This window comes from Aquarana catesbeiana, linkage group LG03 (genome assembly GCF_042186555.1).
Source record: "Aquarana catesbeiana isolate 2022-GZ linkage group LG03, ASM4218655v1, whole genome shotgun sequence".
NCBI lineage: Eukaryota > Metazoa > Chordata > Amphibia > Anura > Ranidae > Aquarana > Aquarana catesbeiana.
In genome coordinates, this window is record NC_133326.1 from 64,973,610 (window position 1) to 64,997,121 (window position 23,512).

Consider the following 23,512-nt stretch of genomic DNA (forward strand, 5'->3'; position numbering starts at 1 on the left):
CTTTTGGCGGGCGATTTGTATAGACATGAACCTGCACAGATGTCTGTCAAATCGCCCCTGAAGTCGGACTGCATTGCCGTGTTGAAATCGTGCAAGTTCAGATTTCAAACCCGCAGCAATGTGAACCTACACTGAATCACAGATCTACCCAGCAGATGGAACATAAGCCCACGCCTTGACCTCAGCTTGGGTGAAGATTAAGCTGTACACAAGATCAGAGACAAGGAAACATCTAAAAAAAGAAATACCAAGCTTCCTTCGCTGACCATTTGAAAATACCTGTTGCCTGGCTGCCACGGCAATCCAGTGGCTTTGGTACTTTCTGAATACTGAATCAGAACAAGTATGTACTTCACTTGCTGAATATTTGTTGTAGGTCAGTGACTCAGAAAGTACTGAACTCAGAGGCCAGCAACAGAAGACCATTCATTTCTCTTAGTATCAATTTTCTTTAACGCTGACGTTCCAGCAGATAAAAAAAAGACACACATTAATGTCTATCATAATATTGTAATTATACACGTTAAAAAAAAATCATCAATATAGTATCTAATATATATTTTTTAATGCAAGCATGGCAAGTACCTGAATTTTGTTTTAGCTCCTTACAGTCCCTTTACAGCAGAGCTCAAACTGGGGGAAAGCGAAGCAGCACAAGGATCCAATCAGTTGTGCTGCAGTATAAGGAGCGCAAAGGAGTTGGCAGAGAGGAGGAAGTGACATAGAGATGAGCTTGTCAGTGTGCTACTTCTCTATTCACTGTCCAGTCACATATTTAAGGAAGGACAAGGTCTGTAACTATTACTTAACTGCAGCAGACAAAAAGCAGGTCTCTGGTAGGCCAGACAAGACTGTGCTGTATGGTAGAGCTGTATAAAAGTCAGGACTGCAGCGACAGAAATACAAATCATTTGGCAGCTCCCATATATGTAATTTATTTGTGCATTTAGCCGTTTGCCTGGAGTTCAAATTTAATAACAAAAATTACAACAGACCTGGCACCTAGATTTGTGACCTACAAATGCGTACTCCACAGTGACAATAAAGAGTTACTGCTTATGGGATCCCCCACTGGCACTCCTGGCCAGCTTTCTCTGGTGTACCCAAGCAGGCTCGCTCCTGAGCCGCTGCTCTGCGTATCCATTCAAACACAGAGCCCTGGCCTGGCCCCGCCCTTGCTTTCTCCTCATTGGCTGTGACTGACAGCAGAGGGAGCCAATGGTTACCAATGCTGTCTCATCCAATGAAGAGGGAGAGTCCCCGGAGAGCCGAGGCTCTCCTGCACATCACTGCTGCCCCTGCTTTCTCCTCATTGGCTGTGACTGACAGCAGTGGGAGCCAATGGTTACCGCTGCTGTCTAAGCCAATGAAGAGGGAGAGTCCCTAGTGAGCCAAGACTCTCCTGTATATCACTGGATCGCAATGTGGCTCAGGTAATTATTGGGGGGACTGCTGCACACAGATGGTTTTTACCATCATGCAAAGAATGTATGAAGGTAAAAACCTTGTGCCTTTACAACCACTTTAACATGTTATGTATCCATTTACTCAGCGCAGCATCACCTTTTATATTTTAACAATAAAAATGGGCATTGTATTGTGTCTGTGTGCATGAAAATTAATTTATGTGTATTTTTCCTCAAAATTTGCTTTTAATAAATAGCTGCGCAAATAACGTGCAACAATTTCTCCAGACAGCAAGTAGTTAATTAGGCCTAACAGTTAGCTTGAATATATTTAAAAGACAATAAAAATTAAAACCCAAGTCAAGCAATATCAAAGTGAAATTGTACCATTCTCTAAATATAAGTTAGAGCCTCTGCCTGATTTGTCTTGCCATCCTCTTCCTTTTGGGGGAGATTACTGCTCATTTTCCTTCAGGTCAGGGAGTTATGGGAAATCCATTATATCGGTTTTATTATTAGGATTCAAGAGTTATTGCATTAAACAAAGAAGCTGGCTGCAATCCAATGACATCAGATTTAAACAGACTTTATTGTTCCAGACAAAATCAACAAACATCCAACCAGGCCAAGCCTCACTCTGATGCATTTCACCCAGAAGAGCTTACCATATGTGTGGAGCGTTGATGAGCTCCATTAGGCTGCTAACTGCTGTCATAGTGATGGGCGGATGGCAGACTAATGAGCAGCAGGTCTTCCTGGTACAGTCATAAAGGACACAGACACCTAAAGGGGCTTACATGTGGTGCCACATATCTTACTCTATGCTCTAGGACAGGGGTCTCCAAACTTTCTGAACAAAGGGCCAGTTTCACATTTTGAGGGGGCCGGACTGACCAGTCTGAGTAGAAAATGCTGTGGGGTCAATGAGAGTAAAGAATGCCCAATTATTGGTATTAGTGGGAGGAATATTGCCCTATTGTGGGTATTAGGGGAAAAAAATAGTGCCCCATCATTGGTGTTATTGGAAAGAATAGTGCCCCATCTTTGATTTCAATGGGAGGAATAGTGCTGCATTGTTGATATCAGGGCAAGGAATACTGCCCCATCATTGGGAAGAATAGTGCCCCATCATTGGTGTCATTGGGAAGAATAGTGCCCCATCATTGGTGTTATTGGGAAGAATAATGCCCGATCGTTGGTGTCAGTGGAACGAATAGAGCTGCATTGTTGATATCAGGGCAAGGAATAGTGCCCCTTCATTGGTGTCACCGGGAATAGGGCCCTGCACTTGGTGCCAGTGAGAAGATTAGTGTCTTATCATTGGTGTCAGTGGGAGGACTAGTGTCCCATCATTGGTGTCAATGGGAAGAATAGCACCCCACAATCACAGGAATTATGTCTTATTATTGGTGTAGAAGGAAAGGTGTCCCAAGGGCCTGAGAAAGGCAAGCAAAGGGCCACATCTGGCCCCCGGGCTGCAGTTTGGAGACCACTGCTCTAGGATCTTGGCACCCAACCAGCGCCCCTTTGGCACTTATTGTGTGACCCTTACACCCTCCGCAGACAACAGTCTATGTTTTCCTTACATAGGGCAGAGAAGGAAAAATATTAATTAAACAGGATTCTAGTAGTTAAATGGTTTGGTTTATATATTGCCTACTATCTTTTTTTCTGTGCTGCCCATTCTTTTTTCCCTTTGCTCTATTATAACAGATCTTACTGGGACACATCATTTTAAATGGGCTGTAGGGAGTACAAACGTGGAGGCATAAATTTGTAAAACTGCTGTAAAAGCAGCGATTTCTAGCAGCCTCATGTAATGTGCCTAAGGCATATGACTGTTGCCTGAAGCACGTCCCCAGTCTCCCATAGAGCATGTTCACAGATCCTAACCATCTCCTACAGCATGTCTGCAATCTCTGACAGTTTTCTGTAGGATTGCATTAACTGAATAATATGTGTGGCCCTTTGGTGATGTCAGGAGCCACACTTGAGACCCGCCACATGAAGATAGTGGACATATAATTAAAGATACTGTAAATTGCCTTCCTGATATTAGCCAGTAGATGGCAGCAAAGTTCCAAGGTCATCTGGAGCAGGCGTCAAAAATACCATATTTTTTGTTCTCTACTTTCCTACTAAGCTCCCTAGCAATATATAAAAAAATTATATTTAATTGAAAAAGAGTAGTCGGTGCTTTCGTACAGAAAGAAAAGAATTCATGCTCCAGCTATTACATTCTCTTCACTGCTTGGATAGACTTTCTTCACATGCTTTATTATACACAATGATTGCACCCACGCTTATCTTGAAAGGCATTTGAAATGTGTGCTCAATCAGTGCAAGCTGGGCAAGCAGAAACCTGGACTGGATGGTTAAAAGCATAAAAATTGCAGACTAGAATTTTTGATAACGGTCTTCAGCTTCAACAGTATCAGCGCTGATTTTCCATAACTAGATAGAAATGCCCAGGATGCAGAGTTCATGAACGGGCCGAGCCATGGCCCTGCATTTCATGTCCTTTTAGCTGGCTTGGCTGTTAATTGTTTTTCTCTCTCCAGCTCACGCTCACGTTGCTGTTCTTGCTTAAGATTTTCCTCCTGTTTCTTCTGCTGCAACTTTAGTGCTCGCTTCTGAAAAAAAAAAATAGACAGGAAACCCATCAGTAACTTCTAGATAAATGAAAATGCTAGTGCAGTCTAAAAAAGGGATGCTGCAATCATATGGGAACACTGATGTACAGCAGAGTGCAGAGTTTAGGGGTGAGCTACGTACAGAGTGCAGAGTTCAGGGGTGAGCTACGTACAGAGTGCAGCGTTCAGGGGTGAGCTACGTACAGAGTGCAGCGTTCAGGGGTGAGCTAAGTACAGAGTGCAGCGTTCAGGGGTGAGCTAAGTACAGAGTGCAGCGTTCAGGGGTGAGCTAAGTACAGAGTGCAGCGTTCAGGGGTGAGCTACGTACAGAGTGCAGCGTTCAGGGGTGAGCTACGTACAGAGTGCAGAGTTCAGGGGTGAGCTACGTACAGAGTGCAGAGTTCAGGGGTGAGCTACGTACAGAGTGCAGAGTTCAGGGGTGAGCTACGTACAGAGTGCAGAGTTCAGGGGTGAGCTACGTACAGAGTGCAGCGTTCAGGGGTGAGCTACGTACAGAGTGCAGCGTTCAGGGGTGAGCTAAGTACAGAGTGCAGCGTTCAGGGGTGAGCTAAGTACAGAGTGCAGCGTTCAGGGGTGAGCTAAGTACAGAGTGCAGCGTTCAGGGGTGAGCTACGTACAGAGTGCAGCGTTCAGGGGTGAGCTACGTACAGAGTGCAGAGTTCAGGGGTGAGCTACGTACAGAGTGCAGAGTTCAGGGGTGAGCTACGTACAGAGTGCAGAGTTCAGGGGTGAGCTACGTACAGAGTGCAGAGTTCAGGGGTGAGCTACGTACAGAGTGCAGCGTTCAGGGGTGAGCTACGTACAGAGTGCAGCGTTCAGGGGTGAGCTACGTACAGAGTGCAGCGTTCAGGGGTGAGCTACGTACAGAGTGCAGCGTTCAGGGGTGAGCTACGTACAGAGTGCAGCGTTCAGGGGTGAGCTACGTACAGAGTGCAGCGTTCAGGGGTGAGCTACGTACAGAGTGCAGCGTTCAGGGGTGAGCTACGTACAGAGTGCAGAGTTCAGGGGTGAGCTACGTACAGAGTGCAGAGTTCAGGGGTGAGCTACGTACAGAGTGCAGAGTTCAGGGGTGAGCTACGTACAGAGTGCAGAGTTCAGGGGTGAGCTACGTACAGAGTGCAGAGGTGAGCTACGTACAGAGGTCAGCTGTGCACTAGGTACAGAGTGGAGAGTTCAGGGGTGTGTTATTTACAGAGTGCAGGGTTCAGGGGTACGCTACGTACAGAGTGGAGAGCCGGGGGGGTGCACTGTGTAAAGAGTGCAGGGTTTTGGAGTGCACTATGTACAGAGTTCAGGATCATGCTACAGAGTGCAGGGTTTAGGGATGTGCTACATACAGAGTATAGAGTACAGGGGTGCAGTGTGTGCAACCCCATCCCCAACTCAAAGGCCATCTTCGCATCTCTCCCACCTACCTGGCACCTCTACATCTAGTATCTCCCTGTGTAGGGGGATCTGCATTCTCTTGCAGGGAGATTGTTCTCTCCCTCAGATTCTGGAGATCTGTCCCCACCATGCCCCGCCATGAGTGCATGCAGGAATCTGTTAGATCCAGGAGCCACCGAGAGCAAAGCTGTTCTTTGTAAACACAGAATGCTTCTGTGTGTACAAGTGACTGGGGAGTGAGAGCCTGGAGATGACAAAAACTGAGTTCCAGCTGCAAAATTGGGTATGAGGACCACATAACAAGGCCTAGTAGGCTGGATTCGGCCCATGGGTCTTGTGTTTGATATATGTGATGTACAGAATCATGTACTGCCCAAAGCAATATAACAACCCAAAGTTGGCTTCCTCCTTTTGCCATCTCAGGCAAAAGTACCTCTTTCTTGCTTTAAATAAAAAACTGTTCTAAAATCCAAAATGTCACAACCTAGCCATAGATAACGTCTACCAAATGCATGGTGGGTTGTGAACAGAGAAAGACGATCTGGATGGCTGCTCTCGTTAATTACGCCACCTTTACTGCAGTAAATCTTTGTAACACAGCACTCAGAAGCATAGAGATCACAGCGGGGGACTGAAGGTTGATGAGTTTAATGCCTGTCTCAGCACTTAATCATTACATACTGGATCGATCCTGCAGCCACCTAATATAGGAGAACAGGACCCCATTCAGCTGTACACAATTAGCTGCGGACGGATCGATCCCAGATAGGTAGGTCAGCTACTTTGTACACCTCATATAATTGTAAAATAAAACAAAAATTAAACTCTGCACTCAGAAAGCAGAACAGAAACACGATACAATTAAAATACATCAAAGATGACAAATGGGACTATGAAAAATATCCTCTATAACAGCTTTCCTCAGCCTTTTCAACACAGGAGGAACTCCTGGTATAACTTTCATCCCTCTAAAAATGACTATATCTACAACTCACAATACATTAGTGTGATGATCAGTGGGAAGAATGTCTCTTACAATTGTGGTCATTGCCCCTATGGCCCCTTTCACACGGGTGGACCGTTCAGGTCCCCCTGTCAGTTTTTTGGGCGGACCTGAACAGACGCTCCATACAGGTCTATGGAGCGATGGATGTCAGTGGTGACATGTCCGTTGACATCCGACCCGCTCCGATCTGCTAAAGTGTGACGGATGGAAACCCTATTTTTCCATCCATCTGGCGGATCGGATGAAAACGGACTCATTCGATCCCCCATAGAGGAGAGCGGTGCTCTGACAGGTCGGTCCCTGCACAGTGTGCAGAGGCAGACCTGTCATCTGCCTGCTCAGCGGGGCTCGACGGAGCGATCCCCCGCTGAGCAAAGCGGAGCCCGTACACCGACACGTCCGTGTGAAAGAGCCCTAAGGATCCTTTCACATGGGCTTTCCACCCGGCGGATTCAGCGGTGGGTCGATCCGTTGAGCAGGCGGATGACAGGTCCGTCTCCGCTCACTGTGCAGGGATGGACCTGTCAGAGCCCCGCTCAGTATATCAGCTTTAAAGCCCAACTCCTTGCAGAGAGGTATCAGATAAACAGAACTGGTATTTCTTTACAATTTCTGCCAGGGTTTTTTAACACATCAGATTATTCCCAATTAGTTGATCGCTCTACATGTGAACCTATCATACATTAAAAAATGCTATAGAACAGGTCATCTTCAAGGTCTCAGGATGTTCTTCACCGGCTGGAGCCATTCTGTTGCTGATTTACCCCTGTAAATGTTTAAACCATCCACTAAAAACAAGGCACTATAAAATGCTGTCTGTACTTGGTAAAGTGCATGTCAGGGCAAAATGCAAAATGACATGCCATAGATCTGTGCAATACATGCACATTCCCCACGTTTTATTCCACTAGAAACTTTCCAAGTGCAAAAAAATACCCAATCAGGGGCGGACTGACCATTCGGGCATATCGGACACTGACCGAGGGCCCGGGGCCAGTAGGGGGCCCCATGAGAGGCTCCTGGGAGGATGCAGCAGAATGGATGGAGCAAGCAGGTACCGGGTCCAGTCTTGAGAAGGGAGAGATAAAGTGAAAGAGATCAAGAGAGCCTAGGGAGGAGGAGAACACTTCTCGAACCAATGAGAGAACTCAGGGCAGGGGTCGGCATCAGTTTAACAGCACCGCCGCCAAATAGGCTGCATGTGTGACTTGCTCACATTATACTGTCTCTCTGCTCTTGTCAGTGAGGAGAACAGCATCGCTGAAGTCTCTCCTGCACTGCATATATACATAGTTTCACTTTCACCTCCCAGCAGGACAGCAGGATGTTTGGCTGCCAATTCACCCGAATACAACTGGAAGATGATTAGCCCTGCCATACAATGCTGGCACCTGCCATCTCCTGAAGTCCAGGCTGTGCTTCCCGCACAATATGCATGCTGGAGAATTAAAATGTCTGCTGGAGCAAGGGTGGTAAGAGCCAGTGGCCTCTCTTGGCATAGCTTGATAATGAACATGGTTAGGGGGGAGTAAAGTGATAGCATATATGTGGGGGCTTGTGTGTGTATGTGTGTGTGTGGGGGGGGGGGGGGGGGGGGCGGGCACTGTGCTTCATATATTGGGGGGCCCTGTGTCCCCTTAGCATGAACAGTACTCATAATGGACAACCCCCTGTCATGCCATGTGGGCTGTGAGAGAGATAACTCCTTATATTGAGAGATCCTGTGTCCTGAGGATGGGGGGCACTGAACTTATAATGAGGACCCCCTGTGTGACCTCAGGTTGAGGAGCTCAGTGCATATTACTGTATAATAGGGACCCCCTGTATGACCTGAGGATAGAAGCTCTATACACCTTGTAATGAGGGGCACACGTTGTGACCTGAGAATTAGGGCTTATTGTGTTTTGTTGTTGGGGATCCCTTTCTGCCCTGAGTAAGGGGCTCTGTGCACCTTATAACAAGGGGTCCACTCTGTGACCTGAGCATGATGATGTACTCTGCACTTTATAATGGGGAGCACCCGGTGTGCCCTGAGATTGGGGGGCATTAAATATCTTTTAATGGGGTGCCTCCTGTGTGACCTGATGATGGGGGGGAACTTAATGTCCCCTGTGTGTCCCAAGGTTGGGGGGCACTATATGCCTTATAATGGGTACCTCCCCTGTGTGCCCTGAGTATGGAGGGGCACTGTACGTCTTATAATGCAAACCCCCTGAGTGTCACCTTCCCTCAATTCCTCCCCCCATCATTCTCTTTTCTTCCCCCTTCCCTCTCACCCCCTCACTCTCTCTCACCCACCCTTTCTATCTCACCCATCTTCTCTGTGTCACCCCCCCTCTCTCTCTGTGTTTCTCTCACACTCCCCCCTCTCATCCCCCCTCTCTCTCACTCAGGGCGGTGCTACACTAGGAAAACTAGGCAGCCACCTAGAGTGCACTGCTGCAAGGGCCACTGGTGTTTCTACTCTCTTCTTTTTGCAGCAAGCAACTAAGGTCACAGCATCATCAGGCAGTGGCCACTCCATTTGCACAGAGTGTCAGAGATGCAGCGGCAGCGGAGGACTGTGTCTGTGTCCCGACTCCCCAATGAATGGAAGCAAGCACAACATTCATTGATGGGCGCTAGGTAGGCTGCATTTTGATGAGTGCTGGTGGACTGCTTCATTAAAAAGGTGGGGTATACATAGGCAGGAAAAGGGGGTGGGGTCAGGGGTGGAGCCACGGGGGGGTGGAAAAATTAGGTTTCGCCTAGGGTGTCAAAAATCCTTGCACCAGCCCTGCAGTCTCACCCCCCCACCCCTCATTCCCCTACTCTCTCATCCCCCTCTCTCTCTCACCCCCCTCTTTTTGTCTCACCTCCCTCTTTCTCACAATCCCCCCACCCCCTTCTCTTTCTCACACCCATCTCTCTCTCTTACTCCCCTCTCTCTATTTGTCTCATCCCCTTTCTCTAACTTCCCTCACTCCCCTCACTCCCCTCTCTTTGTCTCATCCCCTCTCATCCCCATCTCTCTCTCTCTCTCCTCTCTCTCTCTCCCCTCTCCCTCTCCCTCTCCCTCTCCCTCTCCCTCTCCCTCTCTCTCCCTCTCTCTCTCCCTCTCTCTCTCTCTCCCCCCCTCTCTCTCTCTCCCCCCCTCTCTCTCTCTCTCCCCCTCTCTCTCTCTCTCTCTCTCTCTCTCTCCCTCTCCCTCTCTCTCTCTCCCTCTCTCTCTCTCCCCCCCTCTCTCTCTCTCTCTCTCTCTCTCTCTCTCTCTCTCACCCCCTCTCTCTTAAAGGGGTTGTAAAGGTAAAAAAATTTTCACCTTAATGCATTATATGCATTAAGGTGAAAAAACTTTTGACAATACTGCCGCCCCCAGCCCCCCCGTTTTACTTACCTGACACCTCGAATCTCCGCTGCTCGTTCCCGTCATCTCTATTGCAGCTCAGCCTGGTCGCTGATTGGCTGCAGTGGATGGATTGAAAGCAGCGCAGCCATTGGCTCGCGCTGCTGTCAATCACATCCAATGACACGGCGCGCTGGGGGGCGGGGCCGAGTGATACAGTGAGCGGCTATAGCCGCCGGCTGTATCACGGGAGCGCGCCCGCAAGAACTAACCACCATGCGAGGGAGCTCGCATTAAGGTGGATAGTTCTTGCGGGGAGGAGCTGAAACAGCCGCCGAGGGACCCCAGAAGAGCAGGTTCGGGGCCACTCTGTGCAGAAACGAGCTGCACAGTGAAGGTAAGTATAACATGTTAGTTATTTTAAAAAAAAAATAAAATTACCTTTACAACCCCTTTAATGAAGGAGCTGAGTGGTAGCTGAATGGCTGCACAAGGCAATGAAAACCAGCCCCCCCGTAAACCACACCCATGCCACACTACTTTCTCTGGCATTGGGGCCCAAATTATGATCTTGTGCTCAAACCCACTGCTTTTATAAAACACCCCTGGTTTCGTCATAAAGATGGCTGCTGTGCATCGGCCACCTTTAACCTGGAACCTCCTAAGGAAAAAAGCCGAGAACTTCCATGCAGGCTATATTTAAATGCCCCTCTATTCAATTGAGCTGCACTATGTAGTTGGAGCTTTTTGTGGGTGGGGACACAGGGGGCCCATAGATCTCCTGATGCCCGGGGCCCCTTGGGTTGTCAGTCCGCCCCTGTACCCAATGATCCTGCCAGAAAGCCACTGATCTCCTAACCTTCTGTAGTGACTGACAACACTTCCTCTGCTACATTGAAATCCCCAGAAGTGTTGTCAGCTCTGCCTAAGTTCTCCCCCTGTTGACTACAGAACATCCCTCTATATAAATGTAGATGAAAGGGGGGAGGAGCACTGTAGCCCAACAGAAGATAACTGAGACAAAGCTGACAATACGGACTGAGATTTTAGTGTAGCAGAGGCAGCATTGTCAGCCCACAACAGAAAGTTTGGAACGAACTGGATTACTGGCTGCATCAACATATATTTTCCTTGAAGTGTTTTCATATAGCAGATGCATGCTTTACAGAAACATACGGCACATGTTTTTTTTCACTTTACATACAATTGGTATTTTTCTAGTATGATTTAGATAATGGTCGATCCAATGTTATAAGCGGTTTATGCAAAAAATACCTATTGCTTAAAGCATAACAACAGGGCAAAACTTTTTTTTTTTAGTTTTGGATAAGAGTGGAGAGGGATTAGAACCTCTGCCAGTTTGTATTGCTGTCTGTGGCCCTGTTAGAAGATTCAACCTCTCTATTTGTCCTGTTTACCATTATCATTGTAAACAAAAGTAAAAGAAAATCCCAAATATTGGGTCGTCCACAGAAAAGTAATAGAGGGGAAATCTTCCAATGCAGACATTAGTTTTAGTGACCTGGGGCCAAGAGATTCTCTTAACCACTTGCCGACCAGCCGCCGCCGATATACGGAACAGGTCGGCTCTATTGCGCAAATCGCCGTACCGGTACGGCGGTTCGTGCAATAGATATATCGGGTGCGTGCGCTGGTGCCGATGCACGTGGCCAGCAGCCACGATGTCCACCGGCTACTTGTGATCACTCCACAGAGCGCCAGAACAGGGATCTGTCAATGTAAACAAACAGATCCCTGTTCTGACAGGGGAGTAGAGAGAGATTGTCTGTTCCTAGTGATCAGGACAGTGATCTCCCCCTACTCCCAGTCAGAAACACCTCTCCCTAGGACACATTTAACCTCTTGATCGCCCCTTAGTGTTAACCCTTTCCTGCAAGTGACATTTATACAGTAATCAGTGCATTTTATAGCACTGATCGCTGTATATATGTCTCTGTCCCAAAAAAAGTGTCAAAAGTGTCCAATCTGTCCGCCGCAATGTCGCAGTCCTGCTAAAAATCGCTGATCACCGCCATTACTTGTAAAAAAAAATTATAATATTAATAACAATTCCATAAATCTGTTCCCAATTTTGTAGATGCTAGAACTTTTGCACAAACCAATCAATACAGGCATTCCCCGAGTTACGAACACAATAAGGACTGTAGGTTTGTTCGTAAGTGGAATTTGTGTGTAAGTCGGAACACTGCTTGCAAGTGTAACTTCTGCCTGTGCATCGATGTGGAATGTGCCGGGTGCTTGTGGCCATGCAGTACATGTAGTACTGCAGTGTGGGGTGTGGCAAGATAGCTGCTCGCAGGTATCCAGGACCAGCATGGAGCACAAGCGGCCGGCATTGAGGCCGTTCATAAGAGTCGTTCGTAACTCGGGGACTGCCTGTATGCGCTTATTGCAATTTTTTTTACCAAAAATATGTAGAAGAATACATATTGTCCTAAACTGATGAAGACATTTTTTATTTTATTTTTTTATATTTATTATAGTATTATGATTATTATTATTATAATATTTATTTATTATGGAAGCTCATCCATCCTAGTATGGTCAGTTTTCTGGATGTGCTGGGAGAACAGCCTGCCTGTCCTCCAATGATCGGACTTCTACTGACACTCCCCCACTGCACAGCCATTTACTGGGAAGATCAGTGTACTTGTGTTTCTCCTCCCCTAGCTCTCTAAGCCCCATATGCAACCGAGAATAGAGACTATGTGATGTGTATTTATAATGTACTGTATACACAAATGTTTTTTTTCTTTTATTTCAATTTGAAACTAAATGAGTTGTTTTACAAGGTAAGGGTTCACATAAACTTTAAGCTCAGTGACATAGCCTATAGCAAAATGCCAGACCCAGTATTCTCCATTGCACCAAAATCATGAGACCCCAGCGCACTTCTGGTGGCTTCATTAAAACCATATCCATAACCAGGGACATACTATATCCCACCATGACATTTCCTGAAGCAGTAATCGGCCCTCCAGTTGTACATCTTGCTGGCTCTAAGAGCTTTACTGACATTTCTGGAGTTACACTTCACCATATAGGAGCTATTCTACCATCGTACAGGAAAGTCTGAGACTGCAAAGCAAAACATAAAATGTCCCTTTTCAGGCAGGATGGGAAATATGTCAAATGTCAACATTAAAGCGGAGTTCCAGCCTCTAAACAATGGATAAAAATCAATGATTTAAAAAAAAAAAAATAGATTTTTTGGATTTAAACCATTTTTCTTTTTTATTACATTTATTTTTATATTTGGAGTAAAAATTTATCTGAAGATCGTTTTCTATTTAAGATTCCTCATGAATAATCAAATATGGCTCTTTACAAGAAAGAGCAGCCAATTACGAAACCCTCCTTGCTGAGGATGTAGCAACCAAAAATACCAACTTCCTTGTCAGAAGGACTAAGGGACTATGTTGTATCAGTTCAAATGGCTGTTTTCGTAACACAGACAAAATTAAGTTCAAGTCCCAAGGATTCAAGGGAGGTTTGACTGGCAGATTAAGCCTCATCACTCCTTGCAAAAAACCCCGGACTAAAGAATGTGTAGCAAGCGGTCTTTAAAATAAGACTGATAAAGCTGACACTTGGCCTTTAATAGTACTCAAGGCCAATTTCATTTCTACCCCTAATTGTAGAAAGACAATAATTCTGCCTATGATATATCTCCGAGGGTGCCAACCCTTGGATTCACACCAGGAAACTTAAGCCCTCCAGACCCTATAATATATAGTTCTGGAAGCTGGCTTCCTTACACTAATCAGGGTAGAGATAACTGACCCGGAAAGCCCACGTTTCTTCAGAATGTGGGTTTCAATAGCCAAGCCGTTAAATTTAAAGACCGCAAGGTAGGATGGAATATCCGTCCCTGTGAGAGCAGATCTGGCCGTAGTGGGAGGGACCATGAACCCTCCACTGCCATATTTACGATTTCTGCATACCATGACCTTCTGGGCCATGCTGGTGCTACCAGAATTACCGGCTTTCTTTCCAGCTTGATCCTGCAAAAAAGTCAAGGCAGCACCTGAATAGGGGGAAATGCATAGATCAGTGAGAACTTATCCCACGGGGTCACCAACGCATCCATTCCACATGCGAGTGGATCCCTTGTTCTGGCCACAAAGTTGACTAACTTCATGTTGAACCTGGACGCTAGAAGATCTACGTCCGGAATCCCCCATCTTTGGAAAACCGCCCGAAAAAGGCCAGGGTGAAGATACCATTCCCCTGTGAATAACTGCTGGCGACTCAAGTAGTCTGCCTGCCAATTCTCTACACCCAGAATGAAGACTGCCGATAGGCATGGAACATTCCTTTCTGCCCAAGTTAAAATATGGTTCACCTCTCTCTGTGCTGAGAGACTCTTGGTGCTCCCTTAGTGATTGATATAGGCCACAGCTGTGGCATTGTCGGATTGGATCCTGACAGGACAATCCCGTAACCTGGAAGTCCAGGCCTTCAGAGCTAGACGCACTGCCTTGGACTGTTGTCTTTTCTAGTACTGCTCCCCAGCCTAAAAAGGCTGGCATCTGTCATTACCACTTTCCAGATAACTGGTCTGAAGGATTTTCCTTTCAGCAGATTCTGGGTTACTAACCACCAAGTGAGGCTTGGGACACTCTTGGGGACAGCCGCACTGGCAAGTCTAAAGCTTGAATTGTTTTGTTACAAGTAGACAGGATACTGTTTTGCAACAGTCTTGAATGGAACTGGGCATAGGGAACTGCTTCAAATGAAGCCACCATGGTTCCTAGCAACCTCATGCAAAGGCGAATGGAGGGATCGCCTTTTGACCTGACCATCCGCACCAGCTCACTTATGGAGTTGATCTTTGCCTGAGGCAAGAACACCTTTTCCTGGGCTGTGTCTATGATCAGACCCAAGTACCCCAGCCTTTTTAGCGGTATTAAGGAAGATTTCTCTAGGTTGAGAATCCAACCCAAACGTTCCAGGTAACTGATTGTAATGGTCTATTAGCAATAGATCGTCTAGGTATGCCAAGACTGTTATGCCCTGTGCCCTTAACCTGGCTAGAGGTGGGGCCAGCACTTTTGTGAACCCAGGGTGCTGTAGCTAGCCCGAAGGGCAGGGCTACAAACTGGAATTGCTGCTGTCCTAACTCGAACCGCAGAAGCTTTTGGTGAGTGGGAAATATAGGAACATGCAGATATGCATCCCTGATGATGTCGATAGATGCCAGAAGTTCTCCTCCTAGGAGGATAGAAACTACTGACCTGATCGTCTCCATGCGAAAAGAGCAGATCTTCAGGAACCCATTTAGATTTGGTTTTGGTACCATAAAAAGATTTGAATAAAATCCCAAACCTTGCTTTTTTGTGGGGATCTGTATGATCACCCCTTGAGATATTAATCGGTCTAGAGCCTGAAACAGAGATTGTCTTTTCTCTGAAAATTTGCTTGACCTCAGGAAACGAGACAGTGGAAAGTCCCGAAATTCCAGCTTGTACCCCAGCGTTACCGTGGAGATGATCCATCTGTCCTGAATTTCCTCTTGCCAGACTCCTGAAAACTGCAGAAGTCTTCCCACCACCTTGGTGAGGGGGGTTGCATCTTCATGATGAGGCTTTAGGATTCTGCTTTGCAGGTTTCCGGCCCCAGGACTTCTTTTGAGCCTGGGTCTGACCCGGAGGTTTTCCTGTAGAGTCTGACGGCGGAGACCGTCGCCACTGCCTAGAGGCAAAAGCCCCTGGCTCAGGGTTAACAGCCCGTTTAAATGAAGGGCATTTATACTTTCTTTTGACTGGCAAAAGAGTACTTTTCCCACTAGAAATTGTTTGGATATATTTGTCCAAATCCAAATCTTCCCCAAATAGCCGCTCCCCATGAAAAGGGAACCCAGTTAGGAGGTTTTTACATGGTGCTTCAGCTGTCCAATTTTTTAACTACAGAATTCTACGCATATGTACTAACATAAGCGTAAGGCGGGACGCCTGGTGAATAGAATCTTTAATGGAATCTATGGCAAAGCATAATGCTTTTGGTAGTTCAGCCAATTCCTGGGCTTGTTGTGCAGGAACCTCTTTAAGGGCCTGTCTAAATTGGTCCTTTAGGGATTGACAGACGCCTATTGTAGCGACTGCTGAGTAACAGCACCTGCAAAGGAAAAAGCAGATCTTAACAGGAATTCCAACTTTTTATCTATTGGATCCTTAAGCATTTGTGCAGTGTCTACTGGACAAGTTAGGCTTTTATTCACAGTGGAAATTGCAGCATCAACTGCTGGTACTTTCTATTTTTTGGTGAATTTCTCCTCCATGGGATAGAGAACTGAAAATGTCTTTGGAGGGAGAAAATGCTTATCTGGGTGATCCCATTCAGCAAAAATAAGCTGTTCTAGTAATGCATGGACAGGAAATGCATGCAAAGGCTGTGAAGGTTTTAAGGAACCCAAAGAAGAAGCCAAGCTTTCAGCAGACTCCTTTAGGGGTAGCATGAAAGTAAAACGAACTATCTCCGTAAGAGATTGTATCAGCAATTTCTCAGATTGTGAGGCTGAAAAAGTTTCATCTACTGTTGTTTCCTCCACAGAGGAATCATTGGTTTGTTTTTCCTCCTGATTGACTGAGGGTAACACCTCATCCTGTGCCCACTATTCCCCTTGCAAAGGGTCCGAAGTGGGGGATGGGGGATCTAGCACGCTTCCTATCCATTTGAATGGAGGATGCGGTTAAAGCCGCTATTCTTCCTTCCAAACCCTGCAGGGTGGAGGAAAGGACATCTTCAGTCACGTCCACAGGAGCTGAGATTTAAGAAGTAGTTGCACCATCAATTTGTTCCAATGGCTCACCCTGGCTTGCTATAATTTGTAATTCAGGCAAGGATGACAGTGTGGAGATGCAACTCAAGATCCTAGCACCTGGGGGTGAAACCTTTGGTACCTTTTTGGTCTTTGGGGTGTCTTTTTTGGCAGGCATAGTCCTAAGCACAAAAACAGAGGCACTATTACATTGCACTTAATCGCTTAACATAGTGATGACAGTAAGGCCGCCATTAAGTTCAGCCTGGTGCTGGGAAAAAAGTCCTTCCTGTATCAGGAATGCCACAGCTCCTGTGTCCCTGTGTGCAGACAGTTTGTTTCCTCCTCGTCAGCCGAGGAGAGACTGTCCCAGCTGTGTTTTTATTGTCCTTGCCTGCCATGCCTCCTCTTGGACGTTGCACGGCGCTGCGCCTAGGCCCCGCCCCCCCATTTCATTTTTGAAAATGTTCCTGCCCTCTTGCACGGTGGCTTTCGGGTCCTCCGCACCCCCCTGCGGCGTGGGGGGGGGGTGTTGGTTATGTAAGGGGGGTACACCGCTGATGTTCCCCTAACCCTCCGGTCCCTTCAGGGGGGAGAAAAAAGCATTTGGCAGATTTCTTTACCTGAGAAAATCCCCCTGCTCAAGCTGCTGCAGCCACACAGAGACTGAATCAGCTTTACAGTGAAGACAACAGATTAATGTGCATAGACTCCCTCTAGTGGAGAATTAAGGCATGACAACATTTTTTCCCTTAAAGAAGAAAGCATAGGTGGACTTCTTAGTTCCTAAGTTTCTTCCCTTATCTTATCTCTGCCACAGGATTTGCTGAATTAACAGACAATCCAACCCCTACCCATTACGGTGGGCTGTGTTTAGCAAACCTTCAAGGAACGGGGGCCCTTAATATCAGGGTTCCACTCCCTTGGACCTGTAAAAAGCACCCCACCAGGAAAGCTTTAGGTAATGTAGCATGACCAAAGCCCTGGGTCCCGGGGTCCAGCCCTACAAAGAGAGGCGTTACAGGCAAAAACCTTGTGCTTCGGATACGAGGCCCCAGGTACCATCCACTTTGGCCTCAGTGGCACTTTGGATTAGATCTGGTCTATGAAGGCTATTTAAATCCAGCACGGAACCCTCCTGGAGCTCCTCAGAGCACATCTTCACTCGTGACCAACACCTTAGACACTGGCGAAAAAACTGATGTGCTCCTGGAAGGAGGAGGGGTTATATAGGGAGTGAACTTCCAGGATTAGGTATACCAGTGTCCATCACCTGAAGGTGGCCTATAACCCATTAAGTAATTACTTAAGGCTCTGTGTCCCATGATGTACGATAAAGAAATAAGGACACTTACCTGTCCAGGGATCTGGTGATGTCGGCCCCCCCCCCGAAGCAGAGCCGGCCATCGGCTCCGGGTGCAGGCATTGCAACTAATAGAAACCGCCAGTGAAGCATTTAGGCTTCACAGCCAGTTTTCTACTGCGCATGCACGAGTCACGCTACACTTTCTGAGTGGCCCGTCGTCTTCTGGGACACACACAGGTCCCAGAAGACAGTGGGGGGAAGGAGGAGGGGCCGATGCAAATGCAGAGATGACGTACCTCGATGGGATGAGGTAGGACGGAAATCCAGATGGAGAAATACAAAAATAAAATAAAGAATAAGGAAAAAAAAAAAAAAAAAAAAGAATATCCAAAAACAAAAAGGGGGGGCTCGATGGTCCTAGAGCTACTTTCATTTTAGCCTGGAACTCCGCTTTAAGATAAAAATATTATTATACAGGATTCATAGAGTGCCAACAGTTTATGCAGCACTTTAAAAGGGGTAAAGGGAGAGAGACATTACAGGTGCAATACAATTGAATACAAGAGGGATAGGAGGGAAATATTACAATCTACATGGGAGGGGAAAGCGATATAAAAAGGCAAAATCTGTGGGGGGATATACAGCAAAAAAAACTCACCTTTAATTTTGATGTCTTTTCATGAAGTAGCAACATTTCCTTTCTAATATTTACTAACTTGTTATGGTAATACTTGGCTTCTGAAAACTACAATAAAAGACATGTAACAATAAAAAAAAAAATATGTATTTGCCATTGATCATTTTCTAAAGAAAGGGAGTGTAGGTATCTTGAATCCATGCAAAAAAAAAAAAAATAAAATTTATATATATATATATACATACATACATACACATAATATATATATATATATTATATATACATATACACACACACATACAATAAAACTGAAGGTAAATCTTTTGCCGATCGCCATAAAGTTTACAATAATGACCAAATGAAGGAGATGGAATATCACTGGAATGGTAAATGATTAAAAATGTAATAACATAGTGGGCGCTTCCTTGATGACAAGTACAAATACATGCAGTTTGGGAATTTAAAGCAGCCATATTCTGCCACCTTAACAAGAGAAATCTAATAATAAAATGTCTGCTGTACCAGGGTTTAGAAATACTTCTTGGATCTCCACTATAAAGTGCAATCATGCACATGCATAAAAAAGTAACAATTGAGGGTAAAAGAACACTTAGAGGTTATATTGTTCATCTAACCACTTTCCCTGTCACACTTGTACACCCCCTATGGACCAGAGCAGTTTTTACTTTTCTGCTATGGACCTGTTTTGTTTGGCAATATCATTGTGATTACTTAAAGCGTAACTATACTCACTTTCGCTCCAGCGCTGCGATGCCCGGGAGCTCCCCGCCGGCCGCTGACATCTTTCAGCCCTGCGGCTTCCGGTTATCGATCCCCAGCTGTTTTCATTGGCCAGGTCAAAATGGCATCACTTCTGCACATCCAAGGGAGTAATTTCAGCATTGCCAAAATTCTACGCTAAGTTGTGCGTGTGCAGCTCAGTATACAGTACAGACAGGCAGGTAAGTGACTTCAATGCAGAAGAGATAGAGCACGTCTCTTCTGCATTAAAAATCCTGCTTGCTTGCCATTTTTTTTTTATGTTAAAGTTCCACTTTAAGATAACAAAAAAAAAATACATATATTGTTTTAAGCACAAACAAAGCCTTCCTTTTGTGATATTCTCTTGCAAAAATGTTTTTTCAACACAATCCTTATGGTCCGACGGAACGAATCCGTCGGACAATCCAACCGTGTGTGGGCTTCATCGGACCTTCAGCTGACTTTTTCCTGTCGAAAATCAGACGGACTTTAGATTTGGAACATGTTTCAAATCTTTCCAACGGACTCGAGTTCGGTCGAAAAATCTGTTCGTCTGTATGCTGGTCCGACGGACAAAAAAAGGACGCTAGGGCAGCTATTGGCTACTGGCTTTCAACTTCCTTATTCTAGTCCAGTCGTTTGCAAGTCAGTCGTAACTCTGTCGAAAGTCCGACGGAAAGACCGTCGGACGTTTGATGCTGAAAAATCCGCCCGTGTGTACACGGCATTAGACAAAAAAAAAGTAACAAAACTATCACAAAAAAAAAAAAAAGCGATGCTGTAGATTTAAATCTAAAATTGTATTCTTTAATCTATCCAGTTTAAAATGACGCTAAATGTATGATTCTAGTAAGCATTGCAAAGTTATTTACAAATGAAATGAAAAAAAAAAAAGTTTAAATAACAGTAATGGCTAACACAGAAATAAACAAAAAAAAAAAAAAATCAGCAGGAAAATAAGGCAGACCATAAATGGTGCAAATTTCTTTCTTGCAACCACGGGTTGCAGGAAAGAGTTTTGCACGATTCCCTGCCGCCAAGACATTGTGAAGACAGCGATTATTGCTAGCGGCTATAGCAGCCACTAATGATAATTGCAAGTTAAACCAGCAGACTGGTTGTACCCAAGTTGATCGATCGATCAACTTGATGCATTCAGCCTGCCCACACATAGTTTGAATCTCGGCCAGTTGCTACTGAACTGGCCAAGATTCGAACCATCTATGGCTGGCCTAATAGCTAAAAAGGAGAATGGGAAGGGGAGCTAATTAAAGCGGTTGTAAACCGCTGTACTTTTTTTTTCTTACCTGCAAGGCAAAGGCATAATGTGCTAGTATGCATCAGATACTAGCACATTATGTGAAACTTACCTCAAAACAAAGCCTTCCAGCGCTGCAATGTCATCACTGGAGACGGCATCCATCTTTATCCGGTCTTCCTTCTGGGCTTGTGGACTCTGGCTCTGTGACTGGCCGAAGCCGCGATGACATCACTCCCACGCATGCACAAGGGAGTGGCCGGTCACAGCACAAGGCACGGGTGGCCCTTCCTTCAGAGCGCATGCGCCAGTGATTTCACTGGCTGCATGTACAGTAAATAACTCCTAAACGGTGAATGTTTAGGAGATATTTACACTGCCTATAGGTAAGCCTTATTAAAAAAAAAAAACAACATTAAACAATACTTTCTATCAGCAGATTGCTGCAGCAGGGATGCAGGTATATGTGAATAGCAGTGGCTAGGGACAGTAGTTAGGAACAGATGCATCTATGTCCAGGCTTACACATCCATCCCTAACCACAGGTAACCGCTTGGTGTGCTGACACATGTGAACAGCAATGGCTGCTGTCAGCCAGTCAATATTTTGTGCAGGCAGAGTATCTGCTGCTGTTCACATTAGGGATCGACCAATATCGTTTTTTCAGGGTTGTTACCAATACTGATTTTTCAGCTACCTCTAAGGCCGATAGCCGATATCAGGTGCCGATAGTCTGTAAATATAAAGTTTTTATTTTTACACTGTCCTTTTTTTTTTTAATCACTTTTATTGCTGTCACAAGGAATGTAAACATCCCTTGTGACAGTAATAGTCAGTGACAGGTACTCTTTATGGAGGGATCTGGAGTCTAAAAGTCCCCAAACTCCTCCTCTGCACATAAAAGTATTCAAAACGCCAAAATCAGCATTTTTGAGTACTTTCTATTTTTTAAAACTAGCACCTTTAGGATGAGAGTAATCCGGAAGTGATGTCATGACATTGCTTTCGGGTGACTAGATCCGAGACTTGCTCTGTTTGGGTCACGTCCGCCGGCTGGTCGTTCGGGTGGGATAGGAGATGGAAAGTACTTTGGGGGGCAGCTTTGGGTTGAAGTTCAGTATTGCAGCCTGAACTGTTTTTTTAATCTATTTAAGCAGTCGCTGAGGAACAGGGATAAGCAATGGCATGTTTGGATCCAAGTCCGAATCCACCCGAGTGAGCTTGCCAGGAAGTTGTGATTGCACTGGGCCTATCAAAAGCGGCTGAGGCATTCCCCACACCACAGATGCATATATATATCCAGTTAACGACTGCGCTATTGTAGCTTTACTGGTACAGGGTGGCCACTCTGTGCAGAATCACATATATGTACATTATTCTGCACTTCCGGTTAGGGGGCACGTGTGCTGCTTTTGCTATCATTAGTCACAGCAGAAGCCAATTAGCGGGTGCCGACCAATGGATGGCTACCGACCCCCGCTGATCGACGAGGAGACACACTGGATGGAGCTCTAAATATGTAAACAATGCAGAGCTCTGACCTGTCACAGCAAGGATGTGCTGGATTTTGTTTCCCTGCAAAATAGGGAATAAAATCCAGCACATCCCTTAGTGAAAGCAGAACACAGTACACACATAAACACTGAATAGGCACACATTTAACCCTTTTAATCGCCCTAGATATTTAACCCCTTCCCAGTCAGTGTCATTAGTACAGTGACAGTGCATATTTTTAGCACTGATCACTGTACTAATGTCACTGGTTCCTAAAAAGTGTCAGTGTCAGAAGGTCCACCACAATATCGCAGTCCCGCTATATTAAGAATATCAAAAAAATATAGAAAAAACAGTATACTGTATATCCTATAGTTTGTATACACTATAACTTTTTTGCAAACCAATCAATATACACTTATTGAGATTTTTATTTATTTTTACTAAAATTATGTAGCAGAATACGTGGTCTAAATTTATGAAGAAATCTGTTTTTTTTTTTGTTTTTTTTAAATTTTTTATCGGATATGTTTTATAGCAGAAAGTAAAAAATATTGGGGCTTTTTTTTCAAAATTGTCGGGTTTTTTTTGTTTATAGAGCAAAATAAATAAATGCAAAGGTGAATACCACCAAAAGAAAGCTCTATTTGTGGAAAAAAAATTACACTAATTTAATTTGGGTACAGCGTTGCATGACAGCGCAATTGTCAGTTAAAGTAACGCAGTGTCAGATAGCAAAAAATGGCCTGGTCATGAAGGGGGGGGGGTAAATCTTCTGGGGTTCAAGTGGATACACACCTACTGTATACATTTGCTTGCAGGGTGGGGAATGACCTGGCCACAGATCATTGGCTCAGTACTATGAAAGCTTCCTGGCGGACTCGCTCTGGTGGGTTTGGATTAGGATCCGAACATGCGCAAACTTATCACTACTGGGGGAACCATTTTATTTTTAAAAAATGTTGCATGGAGTTCGGTTTCAAATAAACAAAAGAGGCATTTACATAGAACTCACCAGGGCATTGATGTCCAGAATTGAATTGCACTCTTTGAATTTGGAGATTTCCTGATCTAGAGTGTCCAGTAATACCACTTGATTCTGCCTATAAGAAAATATATAAATAAAGAACATGTTCAAAACTTGATTTTCCTTCAATGCATTAGCAAATATAAAACACCTAATTTACGATAACTCAAGTAGTAGTAATATAGTATACAGTATTTATACTACGGTCACTTGAAATCACTTAACTACATACAGGGGATCTTCATTTAACAAATTATGTGGTTGGCTGCGCCAGTGTCTAAAGCCTCGTACACACGGTGCGATTGTTGGCAGGGGATTGTCCGTTGACAGACTGTTGTCCTAAAATCTTTTTTTTTGTAAATTCTTTTTATTAAAGGTTTTTTAAACATAGAAAAAGATACATACAAACATTGAACATAATAAACATTCAGCACTACAATTCCCAGCGCCAGTGTACAATGCAACTCCCA

General features: G+C 45.1%; 1 protein-coding gene across 1 annotated transcript in view; it reads right to left on the bottom strand.

Moving 5' to 3' along the window:
- Positions 1 to 1,976: 1,976 nt before the first annotated feature.
- BLOC1S6 (biogenesis of lysosomal organelles complex 1 subunit 6) overlaps positions 1,977 to 23,512 on the bottom strand; it is a 29,745-nt gene continuing 8,209 nt past the window's right edge. The window contains exons 3-5 of the mRNA XM_073618630.1: positions 23,031 to 23,118; positions 18,523 to 18,609; positions 1,977 to 4,039 (exon numbers count right to left, since the gene is read on the bottom strand). Coding sequence (XP_073474731.1) covers positions 3,920 to 4,039; positions 18,523 to 18,609; positions 23,031 to 23,118 — 295 coding nt within the window. The 3' untranslated portion in view covers positions 1,977 to 3,919. The remainder of the gene's footprint in view (positions 4,040 to 18,522; positions 18,610 to 23,030; positions 23,119 to 23,512) is intronic.